The 27,204-nt window shown below is 31.4% G+C and overlaps 1 protein-coding gene across 5 annotated transcripts in view; it reads right to left on the minus strand.

Moving 5' to 3' along the window:
- Positions 1-26,656, minus strand: part of LOC108565252 (protein doublesex-like) — a 63,912-nt gene extending 37,256 nt beyond the window's left edge. The window contains exons 1-2 of one of the 5 annotated variants that reach the window (XM_017924600.1): positions 25,353-26,637; positions 17,980-18,003 (exon numbers count right to left, since the gene is read on the minus strand). In XM_017924600.1, the coding sequence (XP_017780089.1) occupies positions 17,980-18,003; positions 25,353-25,782 (454 nt within the window). In that variant the 5' untranslated portion in view covers positions 25,783-26,637. Of the gene's footprint in view, positions 1-17,979; positions 18,004-25,352 lie in introns of all 5 variants that reach the window. The other 4 variants (XM_017924602.1, XM_017924601.1, XM_017924603.1 and 1 more) reach the window with 4 other exon arrangements.
- Positions 26,657-27,204: the final 548 nt, after the last annotated feature.

The following is a 27,204-nucleotide window of genomic DNA, read 5'->3' on the forward strand; positions in this document are numbered from 1 at the left end:
GAAAGTGAATTATTTTTGGCAAAAATTGTGAGAGCTAGTTGCGCAAGTGGGCGAACTTGCAGTTGGAGTTGCGCCAGCAGTCTTTTTCTTTATGTACTTGATTCCAATAGGAAATAAAAGGCAGTTGAAATTACAAATGTTCCAAGAGAGTGAACGCTAATGAATTCGACTGAAATATTAGAGATCCTGAAAGCGGTGACGAGGAACGCGATCCTCTGAATTCGAGGCGAGCATGAAACATAGACGTGCTTGACCTTAGCACTACTTTCCGTTTCATTGTCAGCTACCTTGACCGAGGTTCTCCTCCATCAAGTTGTGGCACTGGTCTAGACTGAGCGCAACATATGGATATATATATATATATGTGTGTGTGTACACATGCATGTGAATTCATGCAGCACTTTATATCATTTTCCCTTGCGTAACACGTCGGGCTTTCGGGAGATTTCCACGTTCTTTTTACTGCATTCGCTGACGACAACAGCGTCTTCGAATTTCATAAGAACACATCGCTCCGCGGCGCCAACTGCTTGGCAATAAAATGGTCGATGACAGAAATCGAATAAAATAAACGTAATAGTATTCCCATTTATATATTGTCAAGTTATTTCAAGCATCACCAAACCGTCTCTTCTTTATAGCTTGCATCCGTTTAAGATATACACCTTCAAATAATTGATTTATAAATATAAATTGCTAGACTTGCAATGTAATTACTTAGTTTTCCAGTATTTTATATTTCATACAAACAATTTTATTATTTTACAAATATTCTATAGTTTATTAAATACTTATATTTATTGTTTCCTTTATATATTGATCACATTCGTGCATCCCACACGAACCAACAAAAAATATACTAATTCCCAAATTTTCTGTTAATTTCTATAAATTTAATCAGGTTATTATTATGTTGCTAATAATTGCTCAAAAGTAATTATATTTCTATTTCTGTATAACATACTTTTATACTTAAGTATTAATTATTTAATTACATATTAAATGTAAAAAAAAAATTATTCTGCCAATTATCAATAATACTACTTACTTCACGTAAAAGTTTTTCATTTTTTTTTAACTAAAAGAACTTTATTAAACAATTACTAGTATTTATATAATATATAATTCAAAGTTATCGGATATTATTGATTTGTTGATAATTTTTAATAATTCATGAATGATATATAGTATAATTCAATTATTTATAATGTAAATTTCTTGATATTTCGAAATTAAAACAAGAGATATTTTGTTAAATTATTGTAATATTACCAGTACATATTATATAGAAAACCTACTTGTAGCTATTTTTAATAGTAATATAACATTAATAAATATCCTTATGAATGAGATTTGAATTATACAATTTAATCTGTTAATAAGTTTTCTAATAGGTGAATTTCGTAATGATTTAATCTTAATGATAATTTCATGTATGTAGTTTGTGAAAAGCACACAACAAGTACATTTAGCAATTAAAATTCCTGTGGATTTCACTGTGGTAGAATAAGTCGATTAAATTGCGAAGAAATAAGAAGCGCGTTATGCAATCCACGTCTGAGTTGAATGGAGCTCATAGCAAGAGTAATAACATTTTAATAAATAAATTAAGTTTTACGAAGTGAAAAAAATCCACGTGAGACCTTGGGGTTCGTTCGTTTCGCGCAAAAGAAAAGAAAGAAAAGCATGTGTAAGTATGCATTGGATAAATGTGGTGTAAAGAAGAGGAAAAACGCGGTGTGGAAAATGAAAAGAATAAGAGGAGGAAACTAATAATAAAAGTCGCGCACGTAGTGCACATAATAGAAATGCAGCCGTGTAAAACAACGCAGCACCAGGCAACATAAAGTCATTACGACAATTTGTCATACATCTGTACGTACTTAGCCACACTCATGTGTCGTAATGGGCGAAAATATACACAATATAATAATAAATGTTTTTAAAATAAATGAAACGTGTTGGGGCAAAAAAGAGAGAAGTAAATAATACTAAAGGTGGAAAGGAACGAAATGTGCAAACATAAAATTTCAATTGATTGTAGTTAAAGTGTAGGCAAACTTTACGACCGCGGCTCAAAATAAAAATGACCCAAGAGTCCATGTTAGGTTTTTCTTGTTCTTTTTACGCTTCTTGCAATGCTTCAGATTCCAGAAATTCATTTCTTCAGTTTCATTTGCAACTCGTCATTCGTTTTTTCACTCTCTCTTCGAATGTTCCACCTTTTTCGTTCATTGTGAAATTATCGATCGGGGTCGATCGATTAATCATAAAACGGGGATTCTGCATGGCGGTTTTAACGACATCTTCTTAGCTCATGCAATTGCTGAGAAAGAAAGGATCAGGCGGTCGTCGTCGGAGATAAGTGATGCGCGCTCGGATTGCTTGATTAAGTGCACCAAATTTATCAAAAAATCTCGTTCTGCTTAAAACAAACCGAGAAACGAAAAAAAAAAGAGAAAGAAAAAGATGTATATTGAGAGAGCGAGGATGTCGAGAGGGAAAAAAAGTTGCGGGAATTAATGCAAACTGATGCAAATCATTAATAATCCGCAAGGACCTCATATCCACTGCTCAAGCATACACGTACTTCGGTTTTCGTATACATGCATCAATGTGAGCAAGTGTGTGTAAAGTTGAGAGTTATCCTTGGCCAGCTTGATTGGCTCTTGCTCGCTTTTAAATCCAGACGCATTGACTGTTGCTATGCAATTGAATTTCTGCATATCATAGTTCAAGCCATCTCACTCACCATTTCTGGGTGGTGTCCAGCGAGAGAGAAGATTGTCTCACTTTCCCTTCGCATCTCGCACATACACACATACACCACTTTACACATTCAATCATTATTGCAAAACCAAAAACGAGATCACGAAGTACTTGTCCAAAGATGAAAACTGTATGAAAAAAACGAAGTTTTTGATGTCAGTGGAATTCAGAAACATAAAAATACCAACGGACACGAAGAAAAAAGTTGCAAGTTGTGTCGCGAGGAATTTGGAGAAGCAGATTACCTAAGTTTAGCGAAGTCACCTGTAATTGCCTCCGTCGGTCTAAACGGGACACACGGCGCGCATCAATCAACAAACCGAAACGTCTTAATTAAGATGAAATAATTGAAAGAGAGAAATGGGTCAGGCGAGAAAAATGCGAAAACAGGGATGAAGAAGAGGTCACGATGATTAGACGGAGACGCAGATCGTTAATTATAAGTTTACGAGTTCGGGCGATTACATTGTCTTAATCGCAGTGGACAATTAGCCGGATTCCAGGGGACCGGGAAAATCCGCGGCAGGGCGTAAATCATATAGAGAATTCTAATTGAATATTAGACATTTATTAATGATATGCACATAGTGTGCGTGTTGAAAAACAAACTGGCACCGATAACACTAATCGCCAATTGCTGTTGATAACGCAACCGCAGCTCCAGATCGAGTACATCAGAAGAGTGCTATTCATAGAATTGTTATGTAAGGAGTCGAGGAGCGGGAAGCACGCTGAGCCTCGGGATTCCACAGGTGGTGGAATCCTTGCCACGCGCTTCCCAACATAATTAATAACCTCACGAGGAAAAACGCTTTTCTCGACACCTGAAACAACTTCTACTTCGTCCTTCAATTACACTGAAAACATGTGTTGCAATTCCTCCTTTAACTCATTACTTTCATCGAACATGTATCACAACAACAAACATTGCAATCGTGCATGTTAATAGAATTAAAATTTAAATCAGGTGTTTAAAATTAACTATTATACAAATAAAAAGTACTAGTACACACAATACATATCAAATACTTCTTCATACCATAGTTTATCCAACAAATAAATAACAATAATTTATTTCCAAAGATAAATTGATCAAAAATCTCAGATTTCATAAATCAATCATAATATTCTTTATTTACACCTTATCTGGATTTTTCTCAACTAACCATTTTAATTTCGACATAATAATATACAGATAAACTCATAAGTAAACAATCTTTTCATTTATACTGCAAGTAGAATAGAATCGATTCATTTTTTACACCATCAAAGATAATTGATTATTATTATAAATCGTACAATTTATAATGATTATAAAGTCGAAAAGTTAAAACTTAAGTTAATCTACACTGATTAATTGAATTTAATTAACTTGAAATTAAAATGCGTATAGTATTTTATATTAATCAACTTTCAAGAAGGATTAGTTAATGAAATATTGTTTTAGGTATGAATATTCAATACTAAATGTGTAGTAGTATTTTTTTAACTATACAATTTTGATTTAGTGTTATCGTACTATATGAAAACAAAGATTTGGTACACCTGATAGAATGTATGTCTCTTGACAGCTATAGTTAATGCATAATGTAAAGCAAATAGTCTTATTGTTGTAGATATAAATGAATAAAATATGGTTAAGAAATATTTGAGAAAAAAAAATCAATAAGATATTAAAATCAGGTCCTCCTTGAAAGCGTAAATGGAATAAATAATTTATCTTTCTCCTTCTATTGGTCAATCATTTGTCAGCCAGATGTCCGTAATATATAATTGGCCTCTGGTATCCTGTTCACCTTCACCAATCACCGAGTGATCTGCCCAAACTGAATCCAGCGGTAATTCTGTCGCGATGACCATTCATCAAAAGCCAAACACGAGTAAAGAAGCCAATTTATCGTCCGACGGTTTTCCGAGAAGTCCATTCTCTGGAACCCCCACGGAAGATAATGGGTCCGCGAGATTCACCATTCTTCGGTCCGTCAATCAATGGAGTAAGAGATAACATTTATGCCGTTTAAGAGGACGCGAGAACCAGGTGCAGCATCATAAAGGACGCGAAATTAGTTTAAGAACACAAACCCATTGTTCGGGCACAAGGGTCTATGAAAAACGGCGGCGCGTTTAGTGTGATGAGATTTCGGAGACGATCGTCGATGATGCATAATGCGCGAAGCTGAAACACTCTCTTAATCCGTTAATGCTCAGGAGAGATTAAGCAGGTGTACGTGTGTATACCTAAAACTTATCGCGAGCCATCCAATTAATGTCAATTGCAGATTGTTGCCATGCAAAAGAGCAAGAACCTTCACACCGTCTTACATACACTCGGCGACGAGAGGAGAGAAGAGCGCACGAGGAAAAGCGATCTTTTTCTTATTTGCATTTCAGCACGGCCGACTTGAAACACTGCCACTTCGATCACAAACGTCAAAAACGAAGACACCGAAATGGAAGAAGAAAAAAAAAAGTTGACGTCCGTACTCGCACTGATAAAGTTTCTCTTCCGAGCTTGTCATACGGCGAATCCTTGGAATTCGCTTCAAATATCCCCCCAACATCGGACCCAGAATAGAGCCACCAGGAACAACCGAAAAGCCAATATCGAGACCGACGAACCGCTTGCATAGTGCATCAATTTCATATTACTGGACTTGCAGTTGGAAGGACAATCACGGCTGCTCAAGCGCGCAACTGGTTTTTCGAGCCCTAATTGAGATCGATGGAACACATTCATGAGGCCACGTGGATTAATTGCACACTTCTCCAAAGAGGACGCGCGTCGCATAACAATAACTCTTTACCGAAATTCGCACGCTCTTCGGAAACAAAAGATCCAAACATAAATAAATGTATTGAGCAACCCGCTTAATCCAATAATTGTACGAAATTCTGCATTGTTCCAACTACAAACAATTTTTCTATATTGATTAACCTACACATGTAGTCCTTATTAACAATTAATGCGCGTTGCATTTATTCATAATTTTGTTCGTAATTATTTAATAATTGTATGCTTTTTTAAAATCTACATCACATATTACTTTTTATAATTTCTCCACATATTTAATTTAGAACTTTCAAGTTTAATTATCTTCAATGACTTGATTTGTTTGTATTCACATAAAAACTTATTTTACACATATTTTTGTTGGAAATGAATACGTCACAAGATTCGATTCTCTATGGTTTTCTAAATCACATGTTCGTTTTTTTTAATATCAATAATAATTTAACGACGCAATGAAAACCAAATCAAATAAATGCAGTATATATTTTCTAATTATAATGTATGCGCCTCAACGCAGAATATCACAATTATCTTTCGATTAAAAATAATAACCAAACAAATAATAAAAAAAAAATTAACAACTATTTTTTCTATTTTCAGTTTTTATAATCATATTCCGTTTTAATAATCATACAATTAAAATCATAAACACACGAATGGTACAATAAATAAATGTTATAATGCAAGTATTAAATTGTTATATACAATACTTGCCAAGTATCGTTTTGTGTTTATTTTTAATACTGGTAATAAACCAAAATCCAGTTATTTAACTCACTTGAATCTTAATTAGATTCGATGTATTACGTATATAATTGACCTCTTAAATTAAATACTTATTTACATACTCGTAATATGTGCATTTAATGCGACAAAACAAGCATTTCTTTAATTTGCAAACAACAAAAACTTTAATTGAATAAATGAAACGGCAGCTTTCTAAATATTTCGTTAAAGGAAAGAGCAGGAAATTCAAAGTCAGAGTTTACAAATAAACTTGTTCTCGTTGTGCGTTCGATGAAATAAAATGCGATTGAAATGTTGAAGCCGTTTTATATTTACATTATTCCATCACACAATTAGCCTTAAGTGCGATCCAACGATGTACAAAAATAAACGTCCAGAGAGATATGCGAAAAGAGTGGATCGTTTACATTACAACACGTAATCAACTCCTAATGAAAATATTTACGAAACAAAAAAGGAAGAAAACATAATAAAGTAAGATGATGGCTCGCATTATCGGTCGGCTCAATTAATGAAATGTTTATTGAAAAGACCATCATCTGAGTTGAGACCGGTCATTGTTTCTTGAAACGAGAGGCTTTCATTAAGATGTTTCAACTGTTGTAGAGGGGAGGAAGCAAATTTTAAATTACAGAAAGTGTAATTAACTTTTAAGAAATGCTCGCATTTTTTTTGTTGTTGTCTGCAAAGGGCGGATATAATAATATGCAATTGACTGAAAAACAGCTTTAACAAATAAAGAGAATTTTTCATTAAACTCGAAGCTGTGTAAACTACAGTTTGTTTTGTGAGAGAAAAGGTAGAGTAGGAGATATACGTGCAATATGCGTTAATTATTTCATTGTACCTTCTTATTTTATAATCGACATTATAATGAAAACTTAAACTATTTTTTAAGAGAAGCAATACATTTAAATTATAAACGTTTAATAGAATACAATTTAAGTTATCACTTATATTTTAATTGATAAACAAAATTAGTTCCACTTTTGCATTTCTCTAAATTATAATAATATTTAACACATATAAATCGCGCTTCCATCGACAAATACATATCATTTTCAGAGGACGCCTGTCAAAATTTCATGGCAATCTGACGTTTAGTTCACAAGTTACAGTAGTTTTAGTGACGCTTCTTTTGTAATTTTCAGAACAATGGAAAAATCTGAATTTCATGTGTTGATAAAACATTGCTTTTTGATGGAAAAAATACCGTTCAAAATTGGTCCCGCGTTCAAACTCAAAGTGAACCAATAACAACAACGAATTGATGATTCTGAACGCTGTTTGAAGCTGTTCAAGAGAAATAAAAATGATTTTTTCATGCGGTATGTAACAATGGATGAAACCAGTGTCCAGTGTCAAATCGGTCATCAGCTGAGTGGACAGCATAGGGTGGAAGCCATATTTTGAGGCCAAAGATAATACGTTCTACAAGAAAGGTATCGAAATGTTTAAAATTTTGATTTCCCATTAAATACTTTTATATAACTAAAGATTATAGGAAGTCATAATTATGTTTCCTATGTTAAATATTACTTTTCATAACATACTTGAAACTAGTTGAATTGTGTCCTAAAAAATATGATTTAAATAAGTAAATGTTATCTTCAATTTCTGTTAAACTGAACATCTAACAAACATCTAATTCTTAATTTTTTACCTGTGACTACTGAACCAATCGTTATATTATTCACTTTAATTTGAGTAATGTTCAAGAAAACACGTCCATTTAGTTACAGTAATCAAGTCGGACGTGATTTTAGTTACTTATAGTTATAATTATGTACCTATTTCAGCCACCTCTTTAGTAGCTATCTTCATAAATGCAATAGATTTGCGTCATTTGAACGTGAATTGGAAGCAGCGATTTTAAGATACAATTTTGTATGAAAAACAATGAATCGTATTAAAAATCAAAATCTTTGTAATATTGTTTAAATTCAAAAGTGTTGCTAACTGAAAGAAACAGCATCAGAAAAAAATCGCATAAAATATAAATTAAAAAATAGAACGTAAATCTTTAATATATGTAATTACTGCAATTTGAATTTTATAAATAATGTTCACAATTAAAAACCAGTTCTCGGCAGAGATTTAGGAAAAGTGGGATTTGATGTACAGGGTTTGTATGTATATTATCGGCCGGATGGTATTGGGCGGTAATATTCTTGTTTATGGACCGATCGTGCGAGGCTCGTTTCTGCGATTACCTTGCTCTTGTTGTTTGCTGTTATGCCGGGAGTCAAGAATCGGAAAGGACGACAAAAAGGGCCTCAAACTATCAGCCTACAAGGAAGCAGACGGAACATTTAATGCCTATATTAATTTACATTCCTTGGCGTGGTGCGTGTGCGACTCTCGCTCACGCCAACCCGAAACATCTTCGAATCTGTGTGAAAACTACCTCCTGTTCTTCTCTTTTTGCAAGATCTGCTATTCTTAGGTAGCAGAAGGCAAACAGAAAAGAACAAAATCCGAAAACATCAAAATAAACACGACATTGTACCGGTCCGCGGAATACCACATACTAACTATAACTCCGCATACTGTAAACAACTCCATTTACAGATGTATTGATTCCATCACCATTCATTAAATACGTCCTGCGTTTTTTTTTCTTCTTCAACAAATATACGTACTTTCAGTTGATTCTTAGTATTTGTTTTGTTTGCAACTTTGCTTTTAATTTGTACCAAGAGAGCATTCATAAATTCCAATACATAAATTTTATATGAGACAACTTCTCTTTTCGTTTAATATTATTATGCACACTTCGGTCATCTCACTCGCTCACTTCCTCTCGAAGAGGATCTCTCGTTTTTTTCCGCTGGTGGTGCCCACCCGAAACTGGTTTTCGCAGAGACGCGTTTATTATTAAAAAGCTTCGGTATAAGTCGAAGAGGGCAAAAATCTACTCATCTCTGGCAACTGTTGCATCCACAAGAAATCAAAAGGAAACAGGTAAGACTTTTCATTAACGCGAGCGCTTTATTTGTACGAGGCACCTAGTAATTAAATCCTTCTGTTTTTCATGCTAGCTGTAATCTGATTATCTCCACGGAATATGATTGATTTACTAGTTGCAAGTAAGCAAACTCTCAAGACCACCTCGGCGAGAGAATAACATAATCTCCGACAGAATCGGAATAATAACTTCATTAAGAATACAATATAATAAAAGCTTAAATACTAATACACAATATAACAGATTTCTATAACATTACTCAATATTACTGAATTTCAAAATTTGTAATTAATAATCAACTAAATTATGTACTTAATATCAATTTACAAGAAATAAACATAAATAACAAAAACACTTCAATAGATTTTCTTTATTAATATTTAATGAATATTTCATTACTTGCATTAATGTGGCAGTAATCTTAATTAATATTTAAGCAACCGTTTATAAAAAAAAAGTAATTAATTAATTAACTTAAATCTAATTATCCTCATAAAATGTTTGATTTATATTAGTAAGAAAAATCACTAAATTTATAACATCATAAAGAATATAATATTCCTAATTTAAAATGTACACTGCCAAGTAACACGTTTGAGATTTACTCTTATTATTTTCATTAAAATTTAGTTTCCAAGAACTTATTTACTTATTGGTAAATTATGATAATTTAAATATGATAAATCTTAATGTTCAATTCAAGAGCACTTTAAAATTTGTTTATTGTTTGTCCACTTATAAAAATTTGCTATGAGTCTGCGATCAAAATATAAATACGTTGATAAATTTAGAACTAATTTATAAAAATTATGACAAAATCAGGAATAATACAATTTAATACGTCATGAAATACAAATAGAATATAGTATAGATAATTTTTTTTTATTTATGTATTAATACCATTTTATAGTAAAAAAATAAAGATAAATTGACTAAAATATATCATACTAAAATTAGCAAAAGCAAATTCTAAAAATATTTTAATGTTTACTTCATTGCTATGTTCGCAATCAATCTTGACGTTTGTAACACTTGATGTAATTCTCCATTATTTGTCAACCGTAATTTAAGATACATTCCTTTATATCAAAAGTAATGTAGGAAATTTGTTCATTGAATGCACACTCAACATTTCTAATAATACTACCAATTATAATATTATAGTAGAACCTATTTTTGTGCGGTTTTATACGATTTTATTTTTGTGCGATATTTATGAAATCCAACTAAATCCAACGGCGTTAGCCATGTTTTCTATCAGTGTGCATATGTACAACCTGCTCAAACATTTTGAACTTCTTGAACACAAGAAGTTGCACGTTTTGGATTAACACGAGTAGCAGTGAATTATGTGTGTGCATTTTTGAAAATTTCTCCATACCTACAATAAGAAATTAAATGTTTTTAAAATGTTTCCATCTGTAATTTAATAAATCTTTGACGTATTTTCTAAGTGCGATTTTTTTTATGCGCTCCCTATCAACCGCATTCTGTGATGTATTATTTTGTGCGATTTCTTTTGTAGGTTGTACTGTATTTATTTTTTTAAAAACACTAATTATTCTTATATAAAGTTTATAACTTATATAACAAAAAGACTAATATTTAAAATTACATGTGAAATTTGAACAAAGAAATATATGATAATCAGTTAACGTTCAAAATAATTGAAAATTCATGATTTTAACGACCAAACATTTGAAACACTTTTTATTAGATTTTACAGCAATACAATTGATGAATAATATCAATAAATAAAAATAATTTAAAAACAACACAATATAAACATAACTTCGAAAAAAAAATTCGAATCGCGACGATTATTAATGATAAAAAAATATTATGTTTTTTTTAATATAATGATTTTAAATATGCACGACCAGGCTCTAAAAACTTACCTTAATTTCATCTTTGTTGTTTGCTTGGTTATTTGTTACTTTATATACTCAATTGTCGATTTTATGCATTCTTTTATATATGTTATATTTTTGTATTTATATATTTTTTATATAATTTTTACCTTGTAACAAATAATAGCTTCATTTACATTTAATTTATGAGCTAATTGTACATGCCCAGTGAAATTATGTACTTTTTTTTCGGGACCTAAGGAAGGTCAGTTGATCTTTTTTTTTTTTATTTGAAAAAAAAAAACTGATTCGGTTCTTTTTGGCCAAAAGTACTTATTGTCAATTTGTTTTGTTTTCTTTTGTATCCTGTTTTTTGGCCAATAAATTTGATTATTATTATTATTATCTAAATACTTGCCGCATTATTAAGAAGACGTATATCGGGAGAATCCACATGAGCTACACCTTTTTTTTCTCTCGTAAATATTAAGATGATTTATCTTTTTATGGACTTACTGGACTATAAAGATTCGGAATTGATTATTTTCGGCACTGGCATCGTGATTGCATCATCGTCTCCGTTATTTCGTTTCGTATTTTTTTTCTGCTATACTTCAATACTTTTCTTAAAGAGTTGTATATCAGTCCGTCCTCATCTGCATTGTGTTTTCGTTAATAATATTCCGCTTGAATCTAACGAATCGTCGAGCAAACAATTTTACCTTCATTTGAACAAATTAATAAAATATCCAACAGATTTTGAAATTCTTATATAATTATAAAATACTGCTCAGCTGCCTTTTTAGACATATGGAAAGCTTTTGGCAAACTTTGGTAAACCACTAGATTTAGTATATAGATTTAAGTAATTATTAATGTTCAAAATCATCATAATGGTAACTATCCACCGAGAAGGATTATCGTTGTAGAATTGGCTCAATTACTTACAATGAGAAAAATAAAGTTTGTTGCTTAAAAAAATAAATATTAAAGATTATACTAGTAGAAACTCAATGAAATTTATATAATAATTCTGCATCCACCTTTGAACATCTTACATTTCTATTGAAAATGAATGCTAAATAAATACTTTTATAGTTGTCCCAGTTGTTTCTTGAAGCAAATAGAATTATAACGATCATAAATTACAAAATACAAATTGAAAAGGCTTTAGTGTCAATTCATATGACAGCGTATTTAATATTAAACTTGATAAAATCAATATTGAAACATTTTGAAGATTAATGAATTATATTGTTTTGCTGTGCTGTTTTTGTACTAGTCAAATGCTGATTTTAAATATTTTAAGACTAAATCAGTATGCTTTGATTCAGATTCATTATTATTATGAATATTTTGCGAAAATTAAAAAAAAAAAACTGAAAAATCTTCAATTTATATATTTCAATAAATTCTTATTAAGATTTTTTTTATAGAATTTTGTTAAATCCATTGATTTCATGCAAATTCTTGAATAAATATAAAAAGTAGTTGACATTATAGTTAATGATAGGAAATAATTATCATAAAAGAGATGTGATAGTTGGGGTTTTCAGCGTGAAAGTGCATTTTTGCGTTGGCCGATAATTAATTGGTTGGATGGATTCGAGCACCTCTTTTTTCATCTCGATAAATGGGATATACTAAAAGCGAATCCACCGCGAAAAGAAGATTGAATTGAATAATCGAGAACGCACAGAGAACAAAAGAAAGAGTGAAAAAAACGGGGATCAAGAATGTAGAGACAGCGAAAGATCAACCACATCGAAATTAAAAAGCGAAATCTCGAGGATGGATTAAGCGAAAACCCTGATGGATTGAGCGATCATCGCATTTCTAAATCAATGGAAAGTGGTGGAGTAATATCTTGGAGTTATCATAGGAGTAACGGAATAGGCTTTAAATATCAATTACGCAACTGCGCTAACTGGAGGGAACGTTAACAAGTTTTGTGGTGGCAATTACATGACAGTACACATACCATTATTAATGGTGTCTCTCTATCTTGCGTTCACGTCTCTCTAAGAGAAGGAGGCCGAGCCGGGATTCTATTCGTCTATTGCATAACAAAAAGAAAAGCAGACTTCGTAGTCGCGACGGGAGCTGGTGGAGAACAAGAGTAGGAGAGGAAAATAGGACAATAAGAAAAAACGGGGTCCCGATTCGCGGAAAGCTGAATTTTGTAAGGCGATACTTGCCCCATGCTCGACGACAATGTATACCATTATTGTGTGCGTGTTTATGTTATGCTCACTAAACAGTCTCAAGAAACAATTCGCGGTGGACGAATCGCGCGGCAATTGCAAAAATAATAAATACTATATAGTAGCATTGTGTGAGCGTGTGACTGCACCAAGTACACGAAGTGTTCCGACATGGTAAACAGGGAGTTAGAGAAAGACTAAACATAGGAAGCCGATAAAGTGTTGAGCGTACGCAAGAAACGCACTGTTGACATTTACATTTCGCATAATAATAACGATCGATTGTGTATGTTAAAACAGTCAAATCTATGGCACGTCGCGTGTAATATTATTAAGCTTTAGAAAACAGGAAATAGTTTAGTAGTTTAAGCATCAACTTTCAATTGGATTACCCCAACTGTTTTATTAACTAAACTATTTTTATAACCATAATTGTCAAAGAGAAATTTATAGCTGTTATTTTTTTTTAAATTTATTACGATCGGTAACTGAACATAACCGATTCGGTAGAAGACGTCTAACTCAAGCTGTAACTGTTGATTAAAGTTCAACTCGTATGTAATAAATATATAAACAAAGCTGTTATCTTAATAAATGAATGAATTAATAATCGTAAAATAATAAGAGCAACAAATTTGTATATACACGTGTCGTGTTATTATCAAATGAAAACGAAGTTACACAAAAGTGAATTGGACTTAAGCCAACTAGATATGTATATTACATCACGAGAAAGATGATTCATACGCTTGATTGTCTCTTTATTATTTCTTAAGAATAATGCGTCCTTAACGCACAAGTTTCAAAGCAACGGCAAGTTAAAATTAAAATCTTATTAAAACAATAAAAGTCTAATTAAAATTAATGAGTTAACTTTCTCGCATTTTCAAAAGAACTCGCGTTCGCAATAAAACATAAACATACACTTTAATTAAAGTCAATTTATGCGAGATTCAAGATTTAGATGAAACTAATTTGCAACGCTTTTCACTTTCTCGCTCACACATTTTACCCTATAGCTCTCTCTCTCTCTCTCTTCTTTTCTGCGTATGAATGTGTGTGTTGCGTTTATTTTTCGATTTCGTATATTTACCGAAGGCTATAATCAAGTTATCATCATTGAAAAAAAAAGGAATCACGTTAACCTACGCGACTCGTTATGTGGATGTAACTAAGTCTGGATATTGCAAAATAATAAAAGTATGGTATTAAAAATAAGGAAAGCCGTGTTGAAAAACGTTTAAAGTTTACGGTTAGACAAGTAAAGTAGCGGGAAAGGCTACTGGAATACATCAATCTTCACCTAATCCAAAATTATCATTCAGCTTAAAATTATCATTTAGCTATGGAATTTGTGAATAAAAAAAAATTTGATATTGACGAAGGCAAATGAAGATCAGTCCTAAAAGATGATCATATGATGGGTTTTTGCATGAGATCAATTATGTAGCACTGGGCGAGAAGAGCAAAGGTTGCAGGCAGCAGCATTTATCTGCAGCCTCATCGGTATACAAATCGAGGTGTGCGCGAGGTTTGCCCTCGTTTTCCATCCAGATTGATTATGACCATCCATCGGCGAATGAATATTCCGACAACAACAAAAATAAAACGAACAGGCTTCAAAAACTCGCACACTATTCACTTGAAGATGAGGAAAAACTCTAAGACGTGCACAAAACGAAGACTCGAATCTAGTCTCTTTCTTCATGCTTTAATATGCTTTTTCAAGAAAAGACATCTAGATGCCTTTATCACGTAGCAATGGCAAAAAAAATAACTTCATAAATATATGGAGTTATGAGGAGAATTTAGAACGGAACATCAATAAAATAAACGCCACACAGATATTAAAATAAACAAAAATATAACCGTTAATTAATTCAGCGATTTTTTGATTAATTTGTAAATTGAATTACATAAATACGCGTTTGTCTATTGGGCGGGAAAATAATGATGCGAACTTGAATGAGTCTCGCGCCTGAAACGGCTTTTCCATATAAAGGGCTTTACGCGCAAACAAACACGTTTTCCATCGATTTTCCATCATACTTCGGAGTAAATAACCTACATTCAATGCACACCGACTGATCTGAAGATGAATTCTATCGGATCATTAATTCCGTAATTTTTCGAATTAATAAATCACAACTCGATTTAAAGCAAATAGCTGCAATTACTTATTTAAAAAAAATAACAAATTAATGGAATATCAGATTAAATAAAATCTATTTATTGAATTACTATGAAAACATTATAGGAAATTCAGATAGAGTTAAATATTAGATATCGTGTGTTTTTAAAAACATTCTGGGTTTATAATATAACACTAATATATACAAAGTTATAAAATGTAGTAGAACCTAAGATTTATAATGATTTTGCTTAGAAAATACTGATTATTGAAAAGGTCGTTGTTAAACTTGAGACTTACCAACAATTGTATACAAAAAAAATGTAACTAAAATATAATAATACTAATTTACAAGTTACTTTACTTTGTAAAAAAAAAATATTAATAATATACAACGTTAAACAAAATTCTACAATTAGTTACATAACACGCGCAGCAAATAATAGTAGAAATAAAAAGTTTTACATAAAATATCGTGTTTCGGAATTCATTAAAATTAGCATTAATGCGTGACTTAAGTCACGTTTAGAGGAAACTCCGCAAAGTTTCCAGGAAATTTACTTGCAACTAGCAGAAACATGATAAATCCTCGCCGATTTTCTATCACAAAAGAAATGCAAAGAATTGAATTTATTACGACAATTTTTGTCCGCGAGTTACGAAATTACTGTTTTCGTTGCACGCACGTAAACTCACACCATCTTTCGGTATTGACAAAAAAATGTATCTTGCATATTGTCTGGTAATTCGAGCCGGCGGTGTCAAACGTCGACCTCAACAAATCTGAAGAAAACAAATGTATGTGGAAGAAACATTCGTATCCAAGAGTGAGATGAGAATACGCACATAAGCATGTATGTAAAATATTTGAAATTTGCATATTCAATAAAGTTAAATATATTTGCAATTATCGAGCAGCGGTTTGCAACACTTAATGGCTTTCCATATACATTTATAAACCAGTTCTGTGTCGATTTTACCGATATGTATATGCAGAAAAACCATGGTAAGGAAACGCTCAGCAGAAATTCGTGTATTACAGTACGCAACAGATATGATTACTACAATCAATCGAATTGCACAGACACGCGTTTATAATATTCTTCTCACTGTTCATCTCCAAGGACTCCTGTTTCGAAGCCCAAATCGATGAGGAATCCAGTCAACTTACAATGGAATTTCACAAAACAAGTTCTCAATATTATTCATCTAGCAAAGGCTAACTTAATTAGTGATTACCTATGTTAAGTTAGCTTAAGCTGAACCTTCAGCGTTCATCGCACTGATCTCATTTCAAATCCAAGGTCACAATTGTATCTTACACATATACTGAATCATATTTAGTCTTGCAGCAGGATTAACGATACGCACGTTGGGGTTTTCTTTTCGCAAACGTTCGAATTTCGCCTTTTTGCTATTACACATTAGTAAAATTAGCTACACGTGTTATCACGCCATTATCAGTCGTTGACACAGACACACTCAATCTGTTTACGCCGAAAAAGTCGTGCACGAGACTGAAAAAAAATCTCGAGATCCAAACAAATGCAATTTGCGCAAAATTACACAGGAGACTTTATCTTATCTCTCTAAATTTCAGTAAATTTTCCGCATCGAATTCAATAGTTTTAATAAAATTACTCCCGTATTATGTAAAATTTTCAGAAACAATACTTGAAATATTAACTCCGATCATCTGATAACAAAATAAAACTATATTATTTTAATAAATACAAAATTTTAAAAACTAAAAGCTAAATGACATCTTCAGACAACTTAACTCTAGTTAATACAATATAATTCATGTAAGCAAACATAATTCACTTTACGGCTGTTATATTACTTAAATATGACAGAAATTGCAAATAATTTATGTAAATAATCTGAAAAATAGTTCATTGAAATTAATTGAATATCTATGGAAGTTTGAATATTTAATGTAAAAAATATCAACAACATTTTGTATTTTAAATTGTAAAATCGTTAACAAATCTCTTTGAAAAACTACAATTAAAATATGATTTTAACTAAAAAAAAATACGTAGTTAAAAGTTTGAGTATTCAATAAAAATCATTTTAAATTAATATCAAAAAAAAAGTCAAACAAAAAATAATATTATTTCACAATAAAATTATTCGTTTAATTGGTTTGACGGCAAGTAAACTAATTAAACTCACAATTTAAATGTAAATTATAAGCGAAAATAATTAATACATTCAATAAGTAATCAATTGAAGAGCAATTTTCTTTTGACGCTAATTTTCTAATAAATATTTATGTTATTAATACAAAATAATCGTTTAAAGACTATTATTGATTTTATGTCAAACAACTTAGTAAAATATTGTAAATTTAAATTACTTAATTAAGAATTTCTTGTTTCTAATACATATTAAATGACAAATGTACAACAGATAAATTCATTAAAACCTGTTACTAATAATTCAATCAATAAATTTGAAAGACTAGAACAATAAATAACAAAAAACAAAAATAAGTAATATATTAATGAACTTACCAACGAATGGAGAAGTGGAGGATTCTATAAAAATAATGTTCAAGCTTAGCTCAATGAAGAAAACAAAAACGTGCGTTAAGTGTGGAATGGCTTTAAAAGTTCAAATGAAAATCAAGTGAGTGAAGTGATTATTAAGTATGAGGGAACAATCTTAAAATACAAATACAATTGAGTTTGTAAAATGAGGATATTTATTGTTATTGAATATTTATAGTAAACAGTGCCGGAACTTCAAACCTTTGTCTCCATTGCAAAATATTATTCGGGTTTTTTTTTTTATAGTAAAGGTAGCTGTCGTTTTATACCGCAGTTCCGTTTTTACAAATGCCGTCGCAAATCGAATCGACGTAAAATGAACCCATATTTACATTAAGGACACTATAGGGTTTAGTGTAAAATCAGCAATTAATAAGCGTTATTTCAAGGCGACGTTATTGTGAATCGGTGTAAATCGAACCGGCGTAAAACGACGTTTACCTGTATAGAGCTTCTCGGACAAATTTGATGGTATCAAGCAAATTTTTATTTGAACAATTACACAAATTGGTTACGTGGGGGGTAGTGGAGAGTCGGTTCTTGTAGAATCACATTAAGAAAGTCGTGGGCCCTAGATACTAGTTAGTTTTACTGCATATTTTTTTATTTAGGCCCCTTCAACCCTACCACTCATTATAATTCCGTCCATGATAGACGGGATACGCGTTTCTCTTCCAATTGCAAAAGGTCAATCTAGTCTCATTCGAATGTGAGACAGAAGACACGCGAGAGAGAGGGAGAAGGCAATTTTTCACTAATAAATCGTTCGGAAACATGCATTTAACGCCCATTACGCGAGACGTTTACAGCAAACTACAAATGAACAAGTATCAATCATTTACGGACACACCGTTTGACTATATTTCAAAAAATTATAAAATAAATTATTAGTACATACAATATTTGCATTTTGAAGAATGCTCAGAGTAAATTTACTTATTATAAATTTATACATAGCTGGTAAACATTAACTCACAAATCCAATTACTATCTCTGGATTAAATTGCTTAACTTTCGTAAACTCAATATTATTCATTAAATTACTTAACGAAAAGTTATAAATTGCACATAATAACATTTTTTATGATTGGTATAAAATTTTATTTGAATATAATTAAATTAATAACTAAATAACTATAGTATTTAGTAAAACTATCAATTCAAAATATCAATAAAAAAAACGTGGTAATTACACGTGCTTTGAAACGTAGTACTTAGAAATCAGTCCAAATGTGATTGAAATAATTTGCAGGAAGTTAAATACTAATAAAAAAAAGCAAAATCATTCAGTCTGAAAAACAATCGAGTGCATTTACATGTATACTACATGTGTTGATAAAAAAAATCTAGGAAAACCAGTTTTTTTTTTCGCATGATTCCTCTTTCAATTATAATACAATCAAATTGGATATGATATAAAACAGTAAAACATCGAAGTGTCTAAACTGCGGTGTAATTGTTGAATTGCATCACTTTTCAACGCTTCGAATATGGTTTTTCAGTGTATAATAATAGCGTCGAGCGGAGAGAAAGTCGCGGATTATTAAAGAGCATAAGACCGTACGGAAAAGGTATCACCTGCAAACAATCAAGAAGAAGAAAAAATGCAACATTTCTGGATTGAGAGTTTAAAGCGATCCCATTCAAATCATATTCACAATTTGAACTATATATATATAGAGCAAGCTATACTTTTAGTAAAAAGTAAATATTTACTTGCATAACTGTATTACGTCATTAAGTCTAATTAAACACAATGTTAATGATTATATGCTTTACACCAATTTACAAATTTAAGTAAAATTGTAACGCTTTAAATCTTTTTATCATTAATTATTATTAAATAACTATTAAACATTATCTTAATTTATTGATAAATATTAATAATTATTTATATTCATCAAACATGTTTATATTTTATAAATTTTATACATGTTTAATTGCAAATTATTATAAAAAACTATATATTTTTTTCAAATTTAACTAACAATTAATCTGTTTGATTTTAAAAGTTTTAATTTCAGTTACTTTTATTATAATTTCCATACATTTTCTGTAATTCCAGCCGGTTTTTTGTTACAAAGTTATTAATGAGTTTAAACCGAATCACAATGATGATATAATTTCTTGTGATGATTTTAATACACTTCTATACTCAAATTAAATATATATATATATATCACATTTTGCAAACATTCTGCATCTGCAATCAAAATCAAATATTTAAAAAGTTCAAAGGCTTATAGATTATTTAGCAACAAAATCGTTTAGGATGTTTAGTTATATTTGCTACTACAGGGTGGACCAATTGAACTGCAACTTTTCAGAACCCTATATTTTTTATTTGTAATTGGATTTTATTGAACCAAAAGCAAAAAAAGTTTGGAAAAACAATTACATTTTTCAAATCTTCCTCCAATCAAGAAGAAGGGCTTTCTTGAGCACATTAATTCTTTGGTATTTCTAGTGCTGACATTAGCTTGTAAAATGCCCTATACTGAGAAGATTGGATTCCACTGTGCGGTCAAAATTTACGTTTGACCTCTCTTCTCTCTCTTCTAATCATTTTGTTTGTTTACGAATTTATCAATTTCGAAATTTTTCTCATCAGACCAGACGATATTTGGCAATTGGCCACGTTGGTGCAAATGCTACAGCTCCTTTGCTTAATTAAGCCTAGGTAATGCTTGTTTTTAACATCGGTGTGATCTTGTTCTTTTTGGAACTTTAAATTTGAAGCCCTACATCAAATTTAAAGTTCGTTTTTGAGTATTCGTTGTATGGTTATTTTCGATATATTCAATTGAGTAGGCATTTGTCTTCCACTGCATCGCGGATTTCATTCAATTCGACCCTTAACTTTCCGAACCATTTCTGCCAAAGATGTAGTTTTTTTTTTCAGATCACCAAAATAGAATTTTGTAATACTTACTCTTTATAACGTGTTATGTTTCAAGAAAGATTTGAGGAGTTCGATGGCTCTAACAATAGCTACTTTTGATTTTTTTTCCCAAAAAACAGAGATGTAAATGCTGCATCAGACTTGTAAACAATCAGCTATTATTAGGCGAAATATGGATGCAGAAATGCCAACGGTTTGAAAGTAATAGCAATTTTAAGTTGGTTCCAGTTCAATTGGGCCACCCTGTACTTACGATAATTTTATGTATTGATAATAATCCAAGTAATTAACCTTTCTACTCCCAAACGGCTTGATTTTGAATTACGTATAGTGTGTGTGTATGTGAGACAAATGTAATTACAAATCGATGTTGACGATAATTAAGTATATTCGTTTAAGAAATAATTATACAGTCAAACAATATATGTTGCTAATAGCAGCAATTAGAAAACAGCATTACACAAAATTAACAATTAAAGTTGTGTACTATAAGTTATGTTGAGTCACATTAGTCTGAATGAATCTGTCAGCTATTAACAACAACAACAACAGTACCGTTGACTAGAAATTCGTGGTTCGTTTGAAGGCACACGTAAAAAGGAGCCGCAAAAAAAAATGAGCTAGACGCGAAGCTAAATCTAATTAAAACAAATGATGCAAGGCCTTTTAATAAATGCAATTTTCGGACTCGTACAAAATAAGCGCATTAAAATTTATCATTTTGCGAATGTAATTGCATTCTAAATAAAAACACGTGCACCGAGCTCCATAAAATTTGTTGTTATTTACTCATCGCAAACAGGCAAACTGCTTAAACTTAAAAAAAATCTAAGTCAACTTAGATTAGATTGTGTTAAGTTGAGTCCAGATATACGTAGAATGAATACGCGATGCACGTGTCTGCCCTGACCTAACTTAAAATCGTATCTGTTTGTTTTTTTTTTAATAAGTATAACCAGTTTCCAACGCGCTGTTCAAATCGTCCCCTTCAACCGTACCCAAAGTGGAATTGTTAATTAAAGATGCAAACGATGGGGGGAAACGCACGTTGAAAGAGAGAGAGAGAGAAGGAGAGTCTCGTCATGCATTATAATTTATAGACGGGCAACGTCCAAAGCTACGCGAAACTGAATGAACTGATCAATCAATATCGAAAGACGAATCCAAGGAATCCACACAAAAAAATACATTCCAACTGAGGCTGCACCACCTAACATTAGGCGCAGATCTTCATCTCTGAATATATGAATAATTTATTCGAGTTCGCGAATTTCAAGCAAAAGGAAATTGGTATTTGGAAAATGGAAAATGGAAAAAATATAAATACGCGACGAGATAGCGAAATTGACCTTGCTGACTCGCTTCTATTTATGTCCTAATCGATACTTGTCAAAATGCCCACAGATTTTTAGGATTGAAAATAGTCAGATTTTACCACAAACTATGCACCCGAGGGAAGACACGGAAAGAAAATAACAAGCATTACCTGCAACTAATTTTACCCCTGCAACATTTAAACGTCGTACAAATTCTCAAAGAGTTCAATCTCGTTCTTTCACTATTATTTCAGCGTTTCTTTGGTGTATGATACACATCACAAACACGCACAAGAAGCTAATACCGATTGCTTCTTTAAACAAAAACAAATCTTCTATTCAAAATAAATTCCCACGGTTTCTGGAAAGTACACTACTGACACTGTCAATTTCAAATGTCAAACAAATCTGATATAATGATTTTAACTACAATGATACAAAAACTTAGACCAGTCAGCAATTTGTATCTTTAATTATTACGTGAACTATAAATAAAATTAAATTGGTAATATTTTCTGAAAATAGTAGAGTAGGAATAAAATGCATTAATTGTTATAAATTCCATGTAGTGATACTTACAATTAGTTTAAAAAAGAAAAAACGAAGTACCGAAAACCAAAAATTTAAAAGATATAATCAATATAAAATTTCAAAATTTTGGTAATATCATTTCAACGTTAGACTTAAAATAGTAGAAAAGCTTACAACAAGTAAATTAAAATATTAGAGTAATCATGAAATTGTATTGTTACCTTCTAGATTTATTAAATTTGTGATCATGGTTGAAACTTACGAAAGTTAATCAATGTTTTTTGTAGATAGTGCTTGGATGGGTAATAATGTGCTAAAATTAGAAGCGGAAAGATTTTCAACAATAATATACACTCATAATTGTAGTTTTTCCTCGATAAACTATGATAAATAGACTAAGAGTATTTATATACCTTTATTTAATTATAAATTAAAGTGACGATTAGAATACATTTTTAAAGACTTAAATATCACACATTATAAGAATGTCTTCAATAGGGAAAGCTTGAAACAAGTATTGATGTAGAGCAATCTTTTGTAATTGTTTGAAACGAGAATACCAGTTGCAATGCAAATAGGTGCGACCAATTTACATCTTAGACTAATTGTAATGAATCGACGAAGTTTCCTTTTTTTAATACCTCTAGGCACTTTGTAATTATTATAATAACTGTCATAAAACTAAATATATTTTTATACGGTTGCCAAGGAAATGAATTGCATTTTTTTGTTCAACAAAAAATATATGTAATTCATTCAGTCTACGTCCATTTTAGTATTATCGAAACATATGTACTATTTTCCAATTTAAAATCTATTGAATTATATAATATAATGGTTTAAGGCGTGAGGAGTTTGCAATGATATCATTGGTGTTAATCCCGATTATCTGCTAAGTAATAACCTTAATATATTTTGTAGCTTATTAAGATTAACCTCATTGAGAAACTGATATAATTATAATATTTAAAACACAGTATAAATAACAATTAATTATATAAAGAAACTTTTCAAATATTAAATATTTCAATGAAAAATCACTCCGAAAATTTAAAAAATGCATCATCATTCTAAATCGATACATCTATTTTTTTTTCAAACAATTATCTGTGAAATTTATTACCTGATTATTTTTAATTATGCACAAAGTCACTTTTTTATTGCGAATTGACGTTGTTTTTACATTAGTGACCGCATGCAATTATCATTAAATTCTATGGTAATGTTGTATTATTTCACATATGCGAATTTCTACATAGATCACAAACGAAAAATTATTTATTTACATTATTTCACAATTAATAATTTAAATTAATTAATTAATAATAATAATCAAATTTAGAATACAACGCTAGAAAAAATATTATACTTTAAATTATATACTTGTTTGTAAGTGTTACAATTTCTCTTTAATCATTTTTATTGAATTAAAAACAGAGAAAGGATTGCAGTTTAGTGGAATTACCAATTATGTCTTTCATTAAATAAATTGTTAATTTATTTGTATTTCCTTTTTATTATAATTTTATATACATGTTAATTGGATTATCTGTTATAGGAAAATCATCCAACAAATTGAGAAACTTGACGACTTGGCGAAACTTGAAGAGACTAATGTATGTATGTACGTTATACAAAAAAATTTTAGAAGCAAAAAAAAGTGTCTTTTTACTATGAATATAAACATGCGTTTCAAATAAATCAATTTATGTTTAAATATGTAATAGCTTTACTACATTTTCGTTTCCTGGAAAACAACAGTATTCATTCATAATAATACAGAAAAATATATTACAAATTTGTTTTCTTTCATACATATTTCATATTATTATATATGGTGTAGATCTCTAATTTATTGATTAATGGTTTATGCATTTATCTATCCAGTTTCTCGTTTCAATCAATTTTGTTGTCATAATTTAGCTCTTATGAAACTTGTTATTAATAAATTAGTAGTTTTTCACTTAATGTATAATTAATAAATATATACTTAACATTTCTATTCAGAAACGTCTAACGACATTATTAGTTTAGTATAACTTTATATATTACTATGGTTATTTTAAACTGTGTTTTTTTTTATAATTTATATATTTTCTTAATCAAAAATTAGACGCAATACAATTGATGTTTTATTACTAATTAGGTTAAGGGAATTGAAGAAAATAAACCGAAATTAAAGTATTATAACAAATGGATGTTAGATGTAAGATTATTAATATTATACACATTTGTGTATATATGATTTTATGGAAATATTTATCTTAATTTCAAAGTATTGAAGTCTTCTACCCAATTAATTTAGTCTTATTAGTTTGTATGTCTGATAAAATATACATTTACATACAGTTTTTATTCAAATACTTATTAGATCGTTTTGAAAATAGAAAATAATAATGTGCATTAGAAATTTCTGTTTAGTTTACATTACTTTTAGAAGCAGGCATACAATATTTATTATGATTTGCTATTGGAATTGATGAATTAATGATTTTGTTTGATTCTTAGGGTAAAATTTGATTTGTAAGATTTTTGGAATGGGAATGAATTTGTTTTAGCTCCGATTGAGATTGGTATAGTAGACTTACCGACTGTTCCGACGGAAACTGTTGTTGTAGAAGGAATGGCATCGATTTGGTTGATTTTCTTGACGACGCCGGCTGTCGTCGAACATTGGGATGACGCTGAGGAGTCACAGTCCAGACTTCGCTCTACGTTATGGATGGGCGAAGGACTCTTCAGAGCTGAAATGGGCCCGGTGGTCTTGAACATCGCCTCGTCCTGGGCTTGAGCCCTACGGAGTGCCGTCTGCATGGCCATCACTCGTTGCCTCTCGGAGGTGAGCCGGCACTTCTCGCACTTGCAGGAGCGGTACTTGCAGTACCTCTTGTGGCCCTTCAGGGCGATCTTCATACGATGATTTCGGCAGCGGGCGCAATTCGGTGGCGTCCGCGGCGTCGCCGAGGTGCTAGACGCGTTCACGTCCATCTTCGTCTCGTACTCCTGGGTATCCGACATCGTATCTATCGGAAAGATGTGCTCCTCGCGTGCCACGTGCAGCGTATCACTACTGTTCCTGCTGGTTTTGTTTTCGTACTCTATTCAGCGATACCGAACAAGCAGAGCGAGGAGGACAGGGCGATAGAGAAAAAGAGCGTGCGAGAGGGAGAATGTACGTGTCGGAGGAGAGGGTCTCTGCGGCGCGCAACAGGTCCTGATGCTCTTCTCCTGGATTTGCTTTTCACCCGAAATTCACATATATGTTATGCATATACAACACCACTCACACCACTGGCAGTTTGCTCTTCGTGACCGGAAAACGGGCGGAAAATCGCGGCAACAGAACAGCCCCCGTGGGCCCAACGTGACGATGCACCAAGTGCTACTACTGCTCAGGCTGCAGCTCTTCGGTCCACCAGAAGAGCTCGATCTACGTAATTCTCTATATCTCACTCTATTATCTAACTGACTCTCTCTCTCTCTCTATAAGTATCTACACACCACAGAGGCTGTGGTGATGGAGATGATGATGATGCTGGAGCGGAGAGGAAAAGAGTCGTTCGTGTCCGTCCGTCGGGAGCGTGTTTCGCAAGCGATTTGGACTGCCAGTCTTGCAATGCCAAAGTGAAGTGAAGTTTTAGTGTGTGTGCAGGATTGCATCGGATCGCGGGGCAAAGGGTATATCATTTACGACTTTGGCAGTGGGGGAAATGCATGTGCGGACTGCAGTTTAGAGCCGTGTTTTATGTTGCTATAACTTCGGGAAGTGAGTTTTGACAGCACCTACGCTCTCTCTCCCTCTCACACACAAACACACACAAATCCCACTTCCCTATTTTTTATATATATATATATATTCTAATCCTTTCTTCCACCGCAACCGCTCAACCAACATCAATTCATTAATTAATAAAAACAAACACACATTTATTTAATTATTTCACAAAATTATTTACAATATCCTTATCAACACTCTGACAAACTTCTTCAACAAGTCAATCAATATTGTATATTCATTGATATATTACAAAGTGAGCAAAGCAACATACTCTGAAATTCCACATTGAAATCCTTAGTCTTTCCATATAAAAACGTCCAATGTTATTTGTTTCTAGTACTTTATATAGGTTTCCTTTATATATATATATATATATATAGGTGAAAAATATGAATACGTTAATTATTATTTTTTTATATTATTTTGTAGAATATTTGATTTAATACACAGAATTTATTGTTTACATACTTACAAAGGACTATTAGTTTTTTAAATAATTGTGAATATTCTAGCTTATTCATTGTTATTCTATTAATATACATACCATTTTTTTTTATAAATAGATGATATAATAGTCAATTACATAATTGTGAAATAAAATTAACTAACGAATGATGATAGAACATATTCATAGCAAATATTAAATAAAAAATAGTTAAGGA

This window comes from Nicrophorus vespilloides, unplaced genomic scaffold (assembly GCF_001412225.1).
Source record: "Nicrophorus vespilloides isolate i.1.1-1 unplaced genomic scaffold, Nicve_v1.0, whole genome shotgun sequence".
Taxonomy (NCBI): Eukaryota; Metazoa; Arthropoda; class Insecta; order Coleoptera; family Silphidae; genus Nicrophorus; species Nicrophorus vespilloides.